At 35.7% G+C, this 21,191-nt stretch overlaps 1 protein-coding gene across 1 annotated transcript in view; it reads right to left on the bottom strand.

Moving 5' to 3' along the window:
• Positions 1-21,191, bottom strand: part of TINAG (tubulointerstitial nephritis antigen) — an 83,211-nt gene that overhangs the window by 44,274 nt on the left and 17,746 nt on the right. Inside the window, exons 4-5 of the mRNA XM_008013677.3 lie at positions 20,320-20,434; positions 3,698-3,821 (exon numbers count right to left, since the gene is read on the bottom strand). Coding sequence (XP_008011868.3) covers positions 3,698-3,821; positions 20,320-20,434 — 239 coding nt within the window. The remainder of the gene's footprint in view (positions 1-3,697; positions 3,822-20,319; positions 20,435-21,191) is intronic.

Below are 21,191 nucleotides of genomic sequence, written 5' to 3'. Positions count from 1 at the left end.
CATATGTTCCTTATATTTCTATTTCCTGTACCTAAAACAGTATCTTGCATATAGTCATGGGAAAATACATATTTTCTTAATGAATTTAACTAAACTGGGGCAATTGAGAAAACTAACCATAGAAATATTCGTTGGAAATTCATCCACAGTCATCTGATATATTGGAGTAAAACTGAATCCTTTGTTTTTAAACTGGTATCTAGTTTAACTACCCAGGAGGCCATACTTAAGCTAATCCTGACTAACATGAATCAATCTTATACAGTATCTAAAGGCTACATAGCACACTTTTGTGTTCATAATATAAATGAAAATTATTATCTTAATCTTGTTTTAGCAGACATGGAATTCAGCTTGATTATACATATATATAAAATGAAATGAATATATTTATTCAGTTATAATTACTAACTGTTGTAACTACTATTAACTAATACCATTAGTTACATATAATATAGTTCATTATATATAGCTATATATGTAATTATATATATACAATCTAATAGCTATATATGTAACTGATGATATGTAATGCTATATACAACTAATAATATAGCTATGACTATTGTATTACTAACTAATATCATTAGTTATATATATATATATATACACACACACACTTTTTATTATTAAAACTTCTATTCATTTGTTATATGATTTCCTAGAATTGTAATTGTTATTGATTCATTCCTTTCCTCAACACATTTATTAAACACCTACTAACTGACAGGCACTGTAGCACTGGAAATTACAATGATGAACAAGAAACAAGGGAGACATAGTTCTACCCTCTTAGAATAACAGACCAGGAAAACTAATCAACCAGTAGCAAAATCCTACAGATGCCGTCATTTTGATCATGGTACCAAAATAAACTAATGTGAGTGATCAGATTATGAAAAAATTGGGGTGGTACCATTTTAGTACAGACTTTTTCGTTGAAAATCTGGTACAGTCTTGTTGAATATCTGGTACAGTCTTGTTCAGTCTTGTTCTAAGTGAGTTTCTTACTCACTTTTAATTAAAGGCAACAAAATAATAACCTTTCTTCTATTCGTTCACTTTTCTTAGTGAAAGTTTTAGCTTTTTTTCTCATCAAAATTGTCAGTGTCCTGAAATCCCTCAAGGTGCTAATTAAAAATTTTTCTAAAATAATTCATTTAATTCATTTACATATCTATCTTTGTATACACATGGTTTTAATGTAACTACGGCATATTACAATGCTGTAGGGCAATTGCTGGCATTCTTTAGATGCTCAATATGTGTTAAATCTATAACCTCCAACTCCCTACTAAATTCCAATCTACTATTGCAAATAGTAGGATATATTTCATAGGAGCAAATGGCATTATACGACTTCTGATAGTCTCAAGAAAATAATTCCCTATTTCATTAAAGAAAGGAGAAATTCTTTAATGCTTTGACATTCAGCACAGGGGTTTAGAATGAAATTGAAATTTTTAAAAATGGTATAACTGTGTTTTCATTCAGAAAATACTTTTATAGTGTAGAGAAAACAGTAATCCAGAAGTAAGAAGCCTGGTCTCTAGGATTATTTCTGATATTTCTCATCTTTTGGCTTCAGATAAGCCACTTTACCTATTTGGGCCTCCATTATAATACTAGAGGCTTGAAAAAGGTGACCTTTAAAATCTCTTCCAGCCTCACGAATCTGTAGATTTCAAATAAAAGATAAGTGTTTTAAATCATCATGTTATTCAATATGTTGCTTTTATACCGACATTTCTGAATCTCAATGATGGTTTAGCCAAAATTCACTTGAAATATTTAGAAAAGGTCAGAAGATTTAAGAATGACTCAGTTCAACCAATTGTTTTCCACTCTCTTCTTAAAAACTCTCACTGGACGGTACCTCTGAGACACACTCTATTCTTTCCCTTGCTTATTTTATTCCGTCTTCAAATGTATGTGAAACATACCACTCCCACTGCTCCAAACACCTGTATCTCTTCGGCTTCTGAAAAATAGCTTGAATTTGATTGGATAAAACAACTTTTAAAAATATAGTGCCTATTTTTAACAGTCTTATTTATTCCATTTTATAGCTTTTAGTTTCTCTGAGAGAGAATCTTTTTTAGTAACTAATACTTCTCGACACAATTTCTTGGATCTTTACAATAATTTAGTTCATTTTTTTTCTTTATTTAACAAAAAAAAAAATTTGCCCTAATTTATCATACTAAATTCACAGGACACAAAACTATGTCCTTTGGAATCACAAAAGGAAACCTGTCTCTGGTGTTCCGTGTATTAGGTAGGGGAACAATCCTGACTTGGCGCAGTGCAGAGGCTATCTGTGGGGTTGAGACCTGGGAACACCAAAATATATCCTCCACTCTAGCGAGTTGCTTTCAGTATTTCACCATGAATGTTTTTCCTTACACATCTTCAGAAATACTGGCATAATGTAAATTTTAAGCAAAATTCTTATAGATCACCCACTAGGTGTAACACATTAACCACATGAACACAAAATGGCAAACGGTTTATTACATTAAACCTTTCTCCACCCATTTGAAAGAACCTTAATCTTCTTTTTATTATCTGGCCTTAGCAATCAATAGACAAACAAATTTTAGCGCAGAAAGGTCTCCATGTGGGTCCCTGACACATCAAGTACAGCATAAGATAGCCAGAGAGGGAGTGTGGACAGCAATGAATTAGCAAATGTAGCCACTTGGGGTGAGCTTGGCTACCATTATGATTCTAACAAAGGCATTTCTGGAGTTGTCTGATTGATATCCTGGAGCAATGATACTTAGACACAGACGTCAGCATTTCTCTGTCCCAGGCTATGCTGCCTTTCATAGTTGGCTTCTCGAAGAGCCTATGTACTTGTTCACAATCCTTCAATGGCTTTAAACTGTCTTTGAACACTGTTGAAATTAACTGCAAACCCTAGAGCATGGTTTTGTGAAGATAATTGAATGACAGCCAATCATCATCATGTTAGGTTTCATTTAATTGCTAAAATACATTCAACATTCCTTTGAGGATAATTTTGGAGACGTAATTTGAGGGTTAGCCTGTAACTAATTTATTGGATTTGTGAATTTATATGAAAGTAACTATAAAAGAGTCATTGCTTATACTTTTTGAGTAACAGTAGACTTAATTTGGATGCTATTCTTATTAAAAGATCAGTTACATTACTTTTGAGTCAGAACCTATGTATTTGCTTATATTTATTTAAAATGAAATAAAAATCCATTTGATCCATTATTATTTAGGTTTAAAGTCTTACTTTACATCGAATTAGATTAACAACTGTGTTTGCAAATCGTATAAAGAGTAAAGAATATGAGGATTATGTGGGTGTGTCTACATGTATATTAGAATTATAAATAATATATGAATAAAGAAGAACCTTAATCCTTTTTTTATTATCTGGCCTTAACTCCGAATAGACAAACACATTTTAGCAACTTTATTTTGTCACTCTTGTGATTCACTCTCTATTTAAAATTGCACCCTAAAAATAAAAAACAACTTTTAGACTAAAAATGGGTTTTTTATATAATCTTTAGGTTATATTCTTCAGTCACAGTGAGATTTTATTTGATCATATGCTAATATTTAAATATTCTAATTGTTAAAATCGTTTAATTATTCTCTCAGTCTCTAGAGCCAAAAGGAGTAGTTTATAAGAAAGGAATTTAAATGACTTTATTACTTGCAGTGGAAAATGCCCAGGATGCAGCACAATTTTTTTGATCCAATGGGCCATGAGTCCATCCAGGCCATTTATAAGAAGCAACAAAAAACTCTGGAAGGTCAGTTGTTGCAGGTAAAGGAGCCTAAAGAGGAAGAAGAGGTACATTTATGAGATTTTCTCAAATATGTCTCAATAGGAAAATGTCATGCCCTTTTATAAAGTTGTAATTATTTTTTAAATTATTTTATACATTCAAGTTTCCAGATGAACTATTGCTACGTGGGATTTATATTTCACTATATGGTTAAAAATAACAATGCAATATGGGGACTCATAACCTAATACAAAGTCATGAGAAAAACACATAGAATGGTTTTTCTGGGTTACTACTCAGTGCAGTAATATCAGCCAATATTTCTATCACCTTGAATCAGCGTTTTGCTCATCCATAGGAAGACCACATGGTGTTATTCAAATTTGTCCTCATAAAGAACATTTACTTCTCTGTCTCTATTTTAAAGAGTGTATGTGATTCTGAGATGAAATTAATTTTGAAAAGGTGCATTTATCATAATTATTTATGATAATTATATATTGTATGTCCCCCAAGGAACACATCAATTTTACACCAGCTATTAGGAAACAAAACTGCGATGAATTGGTTGATATTTATAAAATACTTGAAGACTAAAAAGGACTTCAGGGCCGGGCACGGTGGCTCACGCATGTAATCCCGGCACTTTGGGAGGCCGAAGCGGGTGGATCACAAGGTCAGGAGTTCGAGACTAGCCTGACCAACATAGTGAAAACCTGTCTCTACTAAAAATACAAAAAATTAGCTGGGCATAGTGGCGGGCACCTGTAATCCCAGCTAGTCAAGAGGCTGAGGCGGGAGAATTGCTTGAACCTGGGAGGCAGAGGTTGCAGGAGGTTGCACTGAGCCGAGATATCGCCACTGCACTCCAGCCTGGGCAACAGTGCGAGACTCCATCTCAAAAAAAAAAATAAATAAATAAATAAGAAAGAAAAAAAGGACTTCTGGAAGTGTGTAAAAGCAACTGTGCAAAAGTATGATGTCTTAAGAGTCCAGGTTAAAGCCCTGGCAAAGTCAGTTTTGGCTGCCATCTTTCCAAGAAGCCAATTAAATTGTATGAAACTTGTTCTGTTCATTTCATTAAAAAAAATCTAGAGCCCAATAACCTGTTATATCCCAAACTTTCTAAAGAGATGACTTTCACTTTCAAAAATAATCGGGCTTAAATCAAATAACGATTTGTTTATTAATTTTTCATCAGTTGTTTATATATGTTCACACGCACACACCAATCATTTCTGAGAGTTCTTTAAAGTTTTGAAAGTGTTTTAATGTTTTAATACTCATTATTTTATTTTGTCTTCTCAATATTCCTGTGTGATATACTCATGGACAAACATTATTAACTCTTTTTTATGAATGAGAAAACTAACTTTTAACAGTTAAAAGGCATGTTGAGTCCCTTAGTTAAACGAGAAATGCTCCTAGGACTACACTCAGGCTTCAAAATTCTTAACTTGCATCATTTCTATTGTTTCCCTGCTTTATCAGAAATAAATGGCTAATTTGCAGCAGAAGTAAAATGTTAAAAATCTTTACCAATTTAAAAGTTTTATGATTGTGCCTTGAACCAGTCATATTACTGATCTGGTTGGTATCTTGCATTAAAAAAAAAAAAAATTACTTCTGATAAGTACATAATAGCTTCCAGGACTAAAACAAGGAGCGTTTAGAATTTACACATCTGCTTGAAAATGTTTTCATCCAAAATAATTTATAAATTTGTATTTTACTAGGGGAGTTCAGTTTTTACTTCAAAAACTATTACCACCTGATAAGAAAATTATTATATCCTGAGGTCCATTACTGCTGTTTAGATGATGGAACAAAGTGCCAAAAAACACCAAGCAGATCATTGTGAAGTGCTTGCATGATAACTTCAAGTATGGTATCATAGACAGCTAAGTGATTTGGGGGTTTCGATGTCATCAGATGGACTGCATTGCAGAATCTTAGGGTTGGGGCAGAATACATTTATTGCTCTGGGTAGATAATTTGAGAGATACAGACTCACTTTTGAAAGGTGCCTTCCTAGCTGGGGCAGAAATATACATATCTTAAAACTCATACCCTCCAATTTTGTATTATTTGTTTGTCAGTGTGCCTTTAAGTATTTATAATACTAAGTTGCCTCATGTTTTCAGAAAAATAGGTGGAGTGTCAATTGTTATTTTATCACTTTAAAATTTCAATTTAATGACAAAGCTAGGATATTTTCCTTTTCTTCTACTGATACAATAAACATGTAACTATTACTTTAAACATAATTCAGCAGGGTTCGGTTATTTAGAAATTGACCTCCACATTTGAAAGCCTACCAGAGTTCTTTGCATATGGGAGATACTCAATAAATTTTTAATAATAGTAATGAAATACATATCTATCAGGTAAAAGCATGTTTTCCTCCATAGGCACATTAAGTTAAATTATAATACCAGCATGCATTTGTTGCTTTTATGATTTATTCTTTAAAAATGAAAAAATATAAATGGTGAATCCTTCTCAATAAGACAATAGTGAAACAACAAGCAAAATAACATTTTTATTAAAAACTTATTTACCAATCCACTAAGCCAGATCAATTTATGAAGATCACCTGTTGGATTTTCAAGACTTTTACCATTTATTTATTACTGCTTTTACTAAAAATGAGCTCCTAGGATTTGAGGCCCAGCAGGTATGTATTTTTTTTATTTGCCTCATGATATCAGCTAATCTGATACTATAAAACCACAGAAAATTTTCTATTTCATTATTTCATAATTACTGTATTTCTCTGTCAAGTAAATTGTTTAGAGTTTGTAAATAAAGGTAAGCATCACAGAATAACAGCTGTAAGGAATTGGTAATAGAAGTTTGGCTTTAATGAATGATACATTTGTTTTTAATTTATTTTGCTTAGTAAAGCAAAAGAATCAAGAAGATCAGCTGATACTGACAGAAATTCCAAAATGACACTGGCTTAAGTAGGTAGAAATTCATTTTTGAGAAAGACTTACATGATTTCATATAGATATGCTTAATTCTTTTAATTGTAATGTTGAAAACTATTTTAATCAGGATCTAACTGTATTTCCAAATCAGTATTAGCCAAATTTGATATTCAATGTGAACAGTCTCCCTGCTTCAGTATTTCCATTTAAAAATGAGAAATTAAAGACATTGTGGGCAAATATGAGAATTAAATACAGCAGTAAACACTGGAGAATTGTATAACATTTGCATTTAATTAAATTAAAATCTCTAAAAGAGTGGTGGAAATGTAATCATAGCGTAGCTTGAGATAAACTGATCAATTCTCTCAGGAACCTCAGAATAAATTCTAAACATTCTTACAATTGAGTCTATATCTACACAATATCCTCTGCATGCATCAGCCCCTCTATTTGTATTTCCCCCCACCCATTTAAACTTGGATGCTCACAGTGACCTGATAACCAAATGAAGCAACAGAGAATGAAATTCTGTTATGACCTTTACAATCTAAGGTCAGTGGCCATGAATACCAAGAAATTTCGGAACTATTTGATACTGGGGATGAAAGGGCTAATTTTCTAGTTGCTAATGACTAAATGAATTTCTCATCTTCAACAATATTTGTCTTTATGCCTTACCTTTAAAAGAGATATTCTTTGATAAGTCTCTAGTTTTTTATTATATATTATACATATATTAGAGTAATATTTTAATAATCTACTTCTTATAAAGATCAATATGTACAGTAATTGCCTATTTCCCAACCCCACCCTGCACCCCCCTCAACCCCCCTACCCAGGCTGCTATCACTAAGTTCTACCCTGTGGACTGTAAGGAGAAGCATCATTTGGTAGCTTCTGAGATCTTTCCTTAAGAGACAGCTGGCGCTTGACTTTTGCTCCTTTGTCTTGATCTTTTGTATTTTTCTGCTGGCAGAAATGTAGGTATTACAGATGGACATAGAACAGTCCTGTTGAACCATTACGTGACCTTGGAAATAAAAGTGCTGGGCAATGGAGCAACAAGAAGAATGAAGTGTGGGTATCCAACACCACAGAGTACAATTCCAGCACAGGGCTACCCACTTCCAGATTTACTGGTGAGAATTCAGTTTCTATCTCCTTTAAGCAACTGTCATTTTGAATTTTTGTCACTCTCAGTTGAGCCTAATCATAACTAAAACAGCATGCATAATTGCCATTAAAGTTTTTAGGGCAACGTCGTATTTCATTGAACCTAAGGCATCTTCAAATGTAAGAAAGCATCTCAATTTCAGATGTGTTAACGAGTGAAAAAATATGCATCTGAAAATGGATGAACTGTGATATTTCCTTAAATGAGTTCGTTAAAACACTAGTTCTGAGGTATTTTAATAGGTAATTACAAAAGGAGTGAATAAAATCGTTCTGAGAAACACCGGTTTTGAAAATTAGATTTTTATCTTCACTGCATTATTTTTTACAAACTGCTAAATGTATATGAGCTCTAAAACATGGTAATAATGTTCATGATGTTAAATGTTCAGGATTTGGTACAATGCAAAATATTTTATTTTATTTACTTCATATCATTTTTATTGTGAAGCAGATCAATGAACTAATCTTTTTTTGTTTGTTTGAGACAGTCTTGCTCTGTCGCCCAGGAGTGCAGTGGCAGGATCTAGGCTCACTGCAACCTCCACCTCCCGGGTTCAAATGGTTCTCCTGCCTCAGCCTCCCGAGTAGCTGGGACTACAGGTGCGCACCACCATGCCCTGCTAATTTTTCTTTTAGTAGAGACGGGGTTTCACCGTGTTAATTGGGATCGTCTCAATCTCCCGACCTTGCGATCCGCTCACCTAGGCCTCCCAAAGGCGTGAGCCACTGCGCCCGGCCGAACTAGTGTTTTATGGAACATACTTTAGGACAAGACAGAGCCAGACATGGAGAGGCCAGAGAATAGGTGCCTGTACTATGAACACACAAAATGATTTTAGGAATCTACTTTTTAACAGCCTAAAATATCTATTCATAGAGAAGAAAATAATACATTTTTACATTTATTTTTGAAGATTTGTCCTCCAGTGATCAATTAGGTTCCACTGTACTGTTCAAGCCATGTTCAATTTTACCACAGTGTTATTCATCAGACTGTGACTAGTGCAGAAATATCAAATTGAAAACGTGAAAATTGATTTGAGCGATAAGACATTCATTCTGCTACAAGTGCGGGTGAATAAGGAGTGAGGCCAGGTGTATATTTTCTGAAGTTTACCAAAGGGTGTGAGGTTCCATTCTGAGAGGGACAGAAGTAGTAAGAAGAAAGAAACACAAGTTTGACGCTGTTTGAATTTTAAAATTCTTAATTCAGTGACAGCAAGAACAACTATCATCCTACTGTGTCCTCAGCTTTTCCCTACGTGGGTGAAAGAATTCTGAGATGAGCTGAAGGAAACATGTACAAACACAGACTCCACCGTAGCATCTGGTCCTGCCCCTCTTCCTCTCTTCTACTGCACCATCAGCCCTGCCTGTATTCCAGAAGGCTGATGCCATTTGCCTTACATTCATGTGTGTGGGAGCTAAACATCAATTTTATGGAGAAAATGATCATTATTGCTCAATATTATATAAAGTATATAACTATATAACTGTGTTTTTCCCTTTTATGCTCAACGTTTTGGTTTCTACAGAGGCTTCTGTTTATATATGACATATGGTATTGCAATCAAGTAGGAGATGTTTGTTCAGACAGGGTTATTCCTAGTCAAATCAAAAATTTCAAATCCCAGCCGGGCACAGTGACTCACATCTGTAATCCCAACATTTGGGAAGCTGAAGAGGGTGGATCACCTGAGGGCAGGAGTTCAAGACCAGCCTGGCCAACATGACATAAATCCTGTCTCTACTAAAAATACAAAGATTAGCTGGGTTTGGTGACAGGTGCCTGTAATCCCAGCTACTCAGAAGGCTGAGGCAGGGAGAATTGCCTCAGAAATCAGGAGGCAGAGGTTGCAGGGACCAGAGATAGCAGCACTGCACTCCAGAGTGGGCAGAGCAAGACTCTGTCTCAAAAAAAAAAAATTATATATATATATATATATGCACACATATATATTCAAATATATATATATTCAAATCTCATGAACAATAAAAACTAAACTTGGAAAATTACTTTAAGATTTTCAAAGATATTTCTTATGCCACAGTACTTGGCCGTCATTGAAATATATTTCTGAAAGGAAAAAAAAAAATCCTTATATTATTACTAATGACTAGAGAAAAAAATCCAGGCTATCAACTGTTATGTGTTATCTAGAGAATAATAAAGTATCCAGATGATTAAAAAAATTTTCCATTTCTCACCTCAAAAATCATTGGCTTTAAAAGACTTTTTATTATAAAAAAAGTATTATTTTATTTTAACTTCCAACAAACTATAGAAAGTATAAAATTCTTTTCTTTGTTAGTTAATGCCAACATATTCATATATATTGGATGACTGAGAAAGGATGCTGTTCTGGTTAGCTCTGAGGTTGACTCAAACAATTTTAGAATATTTTACTTACAGCAATTTGATATTATATAATATAGTACACCAACAGGTTTTAAGTGCCATACTAGCCTTCTTAGTATTTTAGTTGTTTCCAAATAGTTCCACCTTACACATAATACTCACCTGTAATAGCTTTAGTAACCTAATTAGTCTCCTTGGAAAGTAAATAAAAATAATTTCAAAATTGTTAAAGAAAAAAATTTTAATGGAGCCAAGCATACAAATGAAGTCTTAATTTTCGTATTTCTATGTGAAAATAGTACTTTTTCACAACATTTTTAATATTTATAATAGGATAGAACACAGTGAAGCTTCTTGGTGCTATCTCCACCCCGCAATTCACAAGCACTTGAACATTATGTCTGGAAAAACAATCAGGTACAGAGTTGATTTGATTTGATATAAGTGCATCATAGAACTCTCAGTTCACCAGAAATATATAAACTCTATCAGAGCCAATAAATCCAGGCCTACACCTTTCTTTATAAAAGAAAATGCTCCAAATAATGAAGGTGTTACTAACTTAGTCCTTACAACATTAACTTGTCTCAGAACACTGCTATTCTCCCAAGGTCAATACAAGGGAGAAAGAACATCTTTATATACTACATAATAACATTTATTTAATACTTTACTATATCTAAGTACTGTGTGAAGCATTTCGCATCCAGTATTTCATGGGACTTATGCAGCCCTGTGAGCTAGATACTACAACCATTGCCATTTTGTGCAGAAGGAGACTGAGGTAATAAGTGAAGGAGCCAGTAGACACGTTACGAGAATAATGACTTAAGCTAAGGAATGAAGCCTGGAAACCAGCCAGGGAAGGAAAGAGCTTTCCCAGGAATTCAGGATGACTCATGGTTTATTTTTCCCATCCAGGGAAAATAATTTCCCTAATCTAAACTCTTACCCAAGCAATATGGCCAAGGAGATGTTTATGGACGGAGGTGCATGGAAATTTTCAGTATGCTTGAAATCATACCACTGTTGGCTACTGCCCACCCTAGCTGTATGTATAGTCTATCATACATTGAAAATGATTTTTTTAAAGTTAGGGAAAAGTGTATGGGGGGGTGAGGGGGATGCACCAGTAATCGAGAATTCCCACAAAAAGAAATTCATTGTCACGGTAATTAGAGGTAGTTTGATATCATATATTGGGTTTTTCTATGTAGTCAACAGAATAAGAACTAGTTATAAAACTAACTGGTAGCTATAGCTTTCCAAAGCTTCCAGTTCAACTCAGTTCATACTTACTTCATGTTCTTTCTAGAAACACTTGCTATTATTTCTGATTCTATTCTACCTGGCTTCATATTAAAACATCTCTAACACTCAGAAATGTAGTCCTAACTACTATGCCCTAGAAATAAGATGCATTTCCTTGACTTACATCGTAAGTGTAATAGAACTCTTACTGGTTCCGCTGAATTTTTCTTATTGCTTTCCTGGAATTACTCGACAATTCCAGGCATTGTAACTTATGCTGTAATTCAAAGCACTAGGTAATTTAAATTTTTCCCAACTCATCATTAAGAGTTTTAATTTAAACATCACCACTGTGACTTTTATGCAAACAAATCCCAGGAGCCAATAAATGATTTTGAATTAAATTTCCTTTTCTTTGCTATGGTGAGTGGAAACTTGGGAAAGAAATGTAACTCATTTTCTCTAGAACATATAATATTCCAAGCTGCAGAAATTAGTTTATAAAGGATATGTTAGAAATACTTTTCAGGAAATATATAGAGACACATAAATGAGTGTGTAGCCCACCGTGGCCCTCAATAAAAGCAAGTGAAAGAGCAAACCTTATAAAGGTCTGTCCTCTTTTCTTAAATAATGCTGCCTATTATTTTTTCTCACTGGGTAGGAACAAAAATGAGAAATAAAACAGAAAAAAACCTCTTTTTCAGTTCATCATAGAGTTAGGTCACTCAAAATCATAAATCAGAGCCACATCTCTAAAGATTTAAGTCTTATGATTGTAGGGGAGACCCAGAAGTATATCAAAGCTGAATATTTCAGAAGTTAGCTTTGGTTAAGAGATTAAAAGTCTTTTTACTACTTTGAACCTGAATTGGCCAAAGCTATATTGGAACTCTACTAACTGGAGTAAGTAGAGTTAGTAGTTCCATTTAGTGTTGGCCAATTCAGGAACTCTAATAACTTTTAGGGGAACGGATTTTTTAGATGTCCTGTCTATGCACTGTAAATAATTCTGTGGTGGCTCTTAACGTCTCTCAATCTTGACGTGACTTAACTTCTCGACCTCAATTTGCCTGTCTTTAAAATGTGAGTAATGATAGTATCCACTACATCATTCTGCTGGGGAAATTAAATGAGATCATGTATGAAACTGTAAGTGCTTTAACACACAACTTCTTAATAAACACCTGTTATGATGTTCTCTGATACTAGTTATAATTTAGAGGGCCCTGCTACTGGAATCTGAATTGTAACAATAACTCAGGTGATTACAACACTCAAAAGCAAAGTACATTAAACATTTGAAGAGAAACCTGTGCATTTACAACTCATCCAACAGCAAACAACAATCTTGCTTGCTAAAGCTGCTGAGAGCTTCCAGGCAGCTGAGACTGGATGTCTTCATTGGAGGGTGGAGAGGCTACACTCCAGCAGCCTGGAAGCACCACTCTACCCTGGGCATTCATAACAGGCCTTAAATACAATCAGCATCTCAACTGGAAAGTGTATGTGCCTGGAGAACACCACACATTGGGTGGTAACACTGCAGATTTGTGAGTAAGAGATTGGTAAAAACAAGAGAGGTAGTAACTTTTTGTACAAGATACCTATTAGCAGATGATAACACCTCTTAAAAATGAAAGGGAAAACCCAATAAGATAGTTCAAGGCATAAGAATGTTAGAAAACTTGAGGTAATTTTACAAGGAAGTTTGCCAGGTCATCAGGCAAAATTGGAAGATATTCTTTTAACAGAAATCTTGAGGATTTTTGAGGATCAACCTTTACTAATCATCAAAGCATATATGTCTAAAGATACCAACATTTATTTTATTCCAATATGATAATGGATATTCCTATAGACAGGACAAAATAACTGTGTTTAGGTAAAAAAGAAAAATTGGAACAATGACCTGCTGAAGCATTGGCACACTGAATAACCAATAATCTGAAATTCGTATTTGTGTGAAGTCATTAGCAACGTAAATGAATATTCAATTCTTCTTTTTCTGGATTATCAATTTTATTTTATTATTATACTTCAAGTTCTGGGATACATGTGTAGAATGTGCAGGTTTGTTACATAGTTATACATGTGCCATGGTGGTTTGCTGCACCCATCAACCCATCATCTACATTAGATATTTCTCCTAATGCTATCCCTCCCCTAGCCCCCAATCCACTGACAGGCTCCAGTGCATGATATTCCCCTCCCTGTGCCCATATGTTCTCATTGTTCAACTCCCACTTATGAGTGAGAACATGCAGTGTTTAGTTTTCTGTTGCTGGGTTAGTTTGCTGAGAATAATGGTTCCCAGCTTCATCCATGTCCCTGCAAAAGACATGAACTCATCTTTTTTTATGGCTGCATAGTATTCAACAGTGTATATATACCACCTGTTCTTTACCCAGTCCATTATTGATGGGCATTTGGGTTGGTTCCAAGTCTTTGCTATTGTGAATAGTGCTACAATAAATATATGTGTGCATGTGTCTTTATAGTAGAATGATTTGTAATCCTTTGGGTATATACCCAGTAACAAGATTGCTGGGTCAAATGGTATTTCTAGTTCTAGATCCTTGAGGAACTGCCCCACTGCCTCCCACAATGGTTGAGCTAATTTACACTCCCACTAACAATAAAAAAGCATTCCTATTTCTCCACATCTGCTCCAGCATCTGCTGTTTCCTGACTTTTTAATGATTGCCATTAACTGGCATGAGATGGTATCTCACTGTGGTTTTGATTTGCATTTCTCTAATGACCAGTGATCATGAGCTTTTCTTCATATGTTTTTTGGCCGCATAAATGTCTTCTTTTGAGAAGTTTCTGTTCACATCCTTTTCTCACTTTTTGATGGGGTTGTTTGTTTTTTTCCTGAAAATTTGTTTAAGTTCCTTATAGATTCTGGGTATTAGCCCTTTGTCAGATGAAGAGATTGCAAAAATTTTCTCCCATTCTGTAGGTTGCCTGTTCAGTCTTATGATAGTTTCTTTTGCTGTGCAGAAGCTCTTTAGTTTAATTAGATCCCATTTATCTATTTTGGCTTTTGTTGCCATTGCTTTTGGTGTTTTAGTTATGAAGTCTTTGCCCATGCCTATTTCCTTAATGATATTGCCTAGGTTTTCTTCTAGGGTTTTTATGGTTTTAGGTCTTATGTTCAAGTCTTTAACTCATCTTGAGTTAATTTTTGTATAAGTAAGGGGTCTAGTTTCAGTTTTCTGCCCGTTGCTAGCCAGTTTTCCCAGCACCGTTTATTAAATAGGGAATCCTTTCCCTATTGCTTGTTTTTGTCAGGTTTGTCAAAGATCAGATGGCTGTAAATGTGTGGTGTTATTTCTGAGGCCTCTGTTCTGTTCCATTGGTCTATATATCTGTTTTGGTACAAGTACCATGCTATTTTAGTTACAGTAGCCTTGTAGTATAGTTTGAACTCAGGTAGCATGATGCCTCCATCTTTGTTCTTTTTGCTTAGGATTGCCTTGGCTATATGGGCTCTCTTTTCATTCCATATAAGATTTAAAGTAGTATTTCCTAATTCTGTGAAGAAAGTCCATGGTAGCTTGATGGGAATAGCATGGAATCTATAAATTACGTTGGGCAGTATGGTCATTTTCACAATATTGATTCTTTCTACCCATGAGCAAGGAATGTTTTTGCATTTGTTTGTCTCTTCTCTTATTTCCTTGAGCAGTGGTTTGTAGTTCTCCTTGAAGACATCCTTCACATCCATTGTAGGTTGTATTCCTAGATATCTTATTCTCTTTGTAGCAATTGTGAATGAGAGTTCACTGATGATTTGGCTCTCTGTTTGTCTGTTATTGGTGAATAGGAATGCCTGTGATTTTTTCACATTGATTTTGTATCCTGAGATTTTGCTGAAGTTGCTTATCAGCTTAAAGAGATTTTGGGCTGAAACGATGTGGTTTTCTAAACATACAATCATGTCATCTGCAAACAGACAATTTGACTTCCTCTCTTCCTGTATGAATACACTTTATTTTGTTATCTTTCCTGATTGTCCTGGCCAGAACTTCCAATAGTATGTTGAATAGTAATGGTGAGAGAGGGCATCCTTGTCTTGGGCCAGTTTTCAAAGGGAATGCTTCCAGCTTTTGCCCATTCAGTATGATATTGGCTGTGGGTTTGTCATAAATAGTTCTTATTGTTTTGAGATATGTTTCATCAATACCTAGTTTATTGAGTGTTTTTAGCATGAAGGGGTGTTGAGTTTTATCAAAAGTCTTTTCTGCATCTATTGAGATAATCATGTGGTTTTTGTCATTGGTTCTGTTTATGTGATGTTTGGATATGTTGAACCAGACTTGCATCTCAGGGATGAAGCCAACTTCATCATGGTGGATACGCTTTTTAATGTGCTGCTGGATTCGGTTTGGCAGTATTTTATTGAGGATTTTCACATCAATGTTCATCAGGGATATTGGTCTGAAATTTTCGTTTTTTGTTGTGTCTCTGCCAGGTTTTGGTATCAGGATGACGCTGGCCTCATAAAATGAGTTAGGGAGGAGTCACTCTTTTTCTATTGTTTGGAATAGTTTCAGAAGAAATGGTACCAGCTCCTCTTTGTACCTCTGGAAGAATTTGGCTGTGAATTTGTCCGGTCCTAGACTTTTTTTGGTTGGTAAATCATTAATTACTGCCTCAATTTCAGAACTCGTTATTGATCTTTTCAGGGATTCAACTTCTTCCTGGTTTAGTCTTGGGAGGGTGCCTGTGTCCAGGAATTCATCATTTCTTCTAGATTTTTTAGTTTATTTGCATAGAGGTATTATAGTATTCTCTGATGGTAGTTTGTATTTCTGTGGTATCATTGGTGTTATCCCTTCACCATTTTTTATTGTGTCTATTTGGTTCTTCTCTCTTTTCTTCTTTATTAGTCTGGCTAGTGGTCTATCTATTTTGTTAATCTTTTCAAAAAACCAGCTCCTGGATTCACCGATGTTTTTGAAGGGTTCCTGTCTCTATCTCCTTCAGTTCCGCTCTGATCTTAGTTATTTCTTGTTTCTGCTAGCTTTTGAATTTGTTTGCTCTTGCTTCTCTAATTCTAATTGTGACATTAGGGTGTCAGTTTTACATCTTTCTCATTTTCTCCAGTGGGCATTAAGTGCTATAAATTTCCCTCTAGACACTGATTTAGCTGTGTCCCAGAGATTCTGGTACGTTGTGTCTTTGTTCTCATTCATTTCAAAGAACTTATTTCTGCCTTAATTTTGTTATTCACCCAGTAGTCATTCAGGAATCGGTTGTTCAGTTTACATGTAGTTGTGCAGTTTTGAGTGAGTTTCTTATCCCTGAATTCTAATCTGATAGACAGTTTGTTATGATTTCTGTTCTTTTGCATATGCCGAGGAGTGTTTTACTTCCAATTACATGTTCAATTTTAGAATAAATGCTATGTGGTGCCAAGAAGAATGTATATTCTGTTGATTTTGGGTGAAAAATTCTGTAGATGTCTATTAAGTCCGCCTGGTCCAGAACTGAGTTCAAGTCCTGAATCTCCTCGTTAATTTTCTGTCTCATTGGTTTGTTTAATATTGGCTGTGAGGTGTTAAAATCTTCAACTATTATTATGTGACAGTCTAAGTCTCTTTGTAGGTCTTTAAGAACTCGATTCATGAATCTGGGTGCTCCTGTATTGGGTGCATATATATTCATGTTAGTTAGTTCTTCTTGTTGCCTTGATCTCCTTATCATTATGTAATGCCCTTCCTGGTCTTTTTGATCTTTCTTTGTTTAAATTCTGCTTTATCAGAGATCAGGATTGCAACCTTTGGGTTTTTTTTATCTTTCCATTTACTTGGTAAATATTCCTCCATCCCTTTATTTTGAGCCTATGTGTGTCTTTGCATGTGAGATGGGTCTCCTGAATACAGCACACCAATGGGTCTTGACTTTATTCAATTTGCCAGTCTGTGTCTTTTAATTGGGGCATTTAACCCATTTACATTTAAAGTTAATATTGTTATGTGTGAATTTGATCCTGACATTATGATGCTAGTTGGTTATTTTGCCCATTAATTGATGCAGTTTCTTCATAGTGTCAATGGTCTTTAAATTTTGGTATGTTTTTCCAGTGGCTGGTATCAGTTTTTCCTTTCTATATTTAGTGCTTTCTTCAGGAGCTCTTGTAAGGCAAGCCTGGTGGTGACTAAATCCCTGAGCATTTGTTTGTCTGTAAAGGATTTTATTTCTCCTTTGCTTATGAAGGTTAATTTGGCGGGATATGAAATACTGAGCTGAAAATTCTTTTCTTTAAGAATGTTGAATATTGGCCCCCACTCTCTTCTAGCTTTTAGGGTTTCTGCAGAGAGATCTGCTGTTAATCTGATGGGCTTCCCTTTGTGGGTAACTTGATCTTTCTCTCTGTCTGTCCTTAACACTTTTTTCCTTCATTTTAACCTTGGTGAATCTAACAATTATGTGCCTTGGGGTTGCTCTTCTTGAGGAGTATCTTGTGGTATTCTCTGTATTTCCTGAATTTGAATGTTGGCCTGTCTTGGTAGATTGGGGAAGTTTTCCTGGCTAATATCCTGAAGTGTTTTTTCCAATTTGGTTCTATTTGCCCCATGCCTTTCAGGTACACCAATCAAATGTAGGTTTGGTCTTCTCACATAGTCCCATATTTCTTGGAGGCTTTGTTTGTTCCTTTTCATTTGTTTTTCTCTAATCTTGTCATCATACTTTATTTCATTAAGTTGATCTTCAATCTCTGATATCCTTTCTTCTGCTTGATTGAATCAGCTATTGATACTTGTGTATGCTTCCTGAAGTTCTCGTGTTGTATTTTTCAGCCCCATCAGGTCATTTATGTTCTTTTCTCAACTTGTTATTCTGGTTAGTAGTTCCTGTAATCTTTTATCAAGGTTCTTAGCTTCCTTACGTTCAGTTAGAACATGCTCCCTTAGCTTGGAGGAGTTTGTTATTATCCACCTTCTGAAGCCTACTTCTAGCAATTAGTCAAACTCATTCTCCCTCCAATTTTGTTCTCTTGCTTGCAAGGAGTTGTGATCCTTTGGAGGAGAAGAGGCATACTGGCTTTTGGAATTTTCAACTTTTTTGTGCTGGTTTTTCCTCACCTTTGTGGATTTATCTACTTTTGGCCTTTGATGTTGGTGACCTTTGGATGGGGTTTTTGCATGGGCATCCTTTTTTTGATGTTGATGCTATTGTTTTCTGTTTGTTAGTTTTCTTTCTACCAGTCAGGCTACTCTTCTGCAGATCTGCTGGAGTTTGCTGGAGGTCTACTCCAGACCCTGTTTGCCTGGGTATCACCAGCGGGGCTTCAGAACAGCAAAGATTGCTGCCTGTTCCTTCCTCTGGAAACTTCGTCCCAGAGCAGCACCCACCAGATGCCAGCCAGAGCTCTCCTGTATGAGGTGTCTGTTGACCCCTGCTAGGAGATGTCTACCAGTCAAGAGGCACTGGGAGAAAGTCCGTCCCTTAACAGAGTTCCTCTGGAAGCTTCATCCCAGAGCAGCACCCACTAGATGCCAGTCAGAACTCTCCTGTATGAGGTGTCTGTTGACCCCCCACTGAGAGGTGTCTCCCAGTCAGGAACCCACTTGAGGAGGCAGTGTGTCCCTTAAAAGAGCTCGAGCACCATGCTAGGATATCCACTGCTCTCTTCAGATCTGGCAGGCAGGAATATTTAAGTCTGCTGAAACTGCTCCCACGGCTGCCCCTTCCCCTAGGTTCTCTGTCTCAGGGAGATGGGAATTTTGTCTATAAGCCACTGACTGGAGCTGCTGCCTTTCTTTCAAAGATGCCCTGCCCAGAGAGGAGGAATGTAGAGAGACAGTCTGGCTACAGTGGTTTTGCTGTGCAGTGGTGAGCTCCACCCTGTCTGAACTTCCAAGTGGCTTTGTTTACACTGTAAGGGGAAAACCGCCTACTCAAGCCTCAGTAATGGCCGACACCCCTTATCCCACCAAGCTCCGGTGTCCCAGGTCAACTTCAGACTGCTGTGCTGGCAGTGAGAATTTCAAGCTGGTGAATCTTAGCTTGCTGGGTTCTGTGGGGATGGGATATGCTGAGCAAGACCACTCAGTTCCCTGGCATCAGCCCCCTTTCCAGGACAGTGAATGGTTCTGTCTCACTGGCATTCCAGGCTCTACTGGGGTATTAAAAAAACAAAAAACAAAAAACAAAAAACAAAAAAACCAACTCCTGCAGCTAGCTCAGTGTCTGCCCAAATGGACACCAGTTTTGTGCTTGAAACCCAGGGTCCTGGTAGCGTAGGCACTTGAGGAAATCTCCTGGTCTGTGGACTGCAAAGACTATGGGAAAAGGATAGTATCTGGGCCAGAATGCACCATCCCTCACAGCACAGTCCATCATGGCTTCCCTTGACTGGGAGAGGGAGTTCCCAGACTCCTTGCTCTTCCTGGGTGAGGTGACACCCTATCCTGCTTCTGCTTGCCCTCCGTGGGCTGCACCCACTGTCTAACCAATCCCAATGAGATGAACCAGATACCTCAGTTGGTAATGCAGAAATCACCCACCTTCTGCGTTGGTCTCGCTGGGAGCTGCCAACCAGCTGTTCTTATTCCACCATCTTGCCAGGCCATTCAATCATTCCTAAAGGAGACTATGTCTAATTGGTAACAGTAAACTTGCAAAGCCCACATGAAACTTTTGAGGGGTTTAACAACCATTTGGGGAAAGGATTTTTTATTTTTGTGACAAAATTATGACTCTGAAAGCTCAAAACTCATTATTTTAGTGATTTGTAATTGCTTTTAATGCACACATGAACACACTTTTACAAATACGTGCACATACATGAATCAGAAGGAACACTTACTGTCATTTCATTCATGCTCAGGAGCATGGGACTAGGTGGCAAAGTGCCAAGGCGAAATTTGAAACCATCTTCTAAAGTCATTCCCCAAAATTGGCTGTAGTTCTGTGCTGTCCATCTGCCTTACAAATGAAGAAGAAAAATATACACAGGTTATATGACATCATTTTTACAAATACATGTTCCTTTATATTTCCAAAATTCAACAGCAACAAATCTCACAATATAAGAATTATCGCAGGCTATTGTTTATATAAATGATGCATTATTGATTATTTTAATAATCAAAGGTATGAGATACTCTTCCTAAATAAGGTACATTTCAAGTATTTTAATGATTCATATGAGGAACATAAGACTATATTAATGTAGGTTAATGCTAAGAATATGAAATGTTTACATACCACAAAGAGATTAAGTGTTAATGAGGCCAATATATGTAGTTTCCTTTAAATGCCATTAAATACAGCTTAGAAAGAAGCTTAAATATACAGAAATGTACTGATACATTAAATAGGTTAATACATTTTCTTTAAAATTTGTATTTGAAAAGAAATGGACAAAGTAAAAATGTATGCATGAATACTGAAGGACAAAATAGTTATAATTTTAAAAAATGACATCAGTGCTAATTTTTAGATATTGAAATATTCTATTATGTATTAAATGAGTTCATTTGTGTTAAGTGCTCAATCATCTTAGTTATTAATAATACTAAAAAATCAGTTGATGTGAAATTAGGTAACAAAAGTGCGTATTTTCATAGAGACGTATTTTGTGCTCTTAATTAGAAAAGAAATTTTCTCTTCAAAATTCAATATTGAAATTTGAAGACAAACAAAATTTTTTTACTAGATGATAGTAGATAAAAAATT

The sequence above is a fragment of the Chlorocebus sabaeus genome, chromosome 17 (genome assembly GCF_047675955.1).
Source record: "Chlorocebus sabaeus isolate Y175 chromosome 17, mChlSab1.0.hap1, whole genome shotgun sequence".
NCBI classification, from domain to species: domain Eukaryota; kingdom Metazoa; phylum Chordata; class Mammalia; order Primates; family Cercopithecidae; genus Chlorocebus; species Chlorocebus sabaeus.
This window is presented reverse-complemented; position numbering and strand designations above follow the sequence as displayed.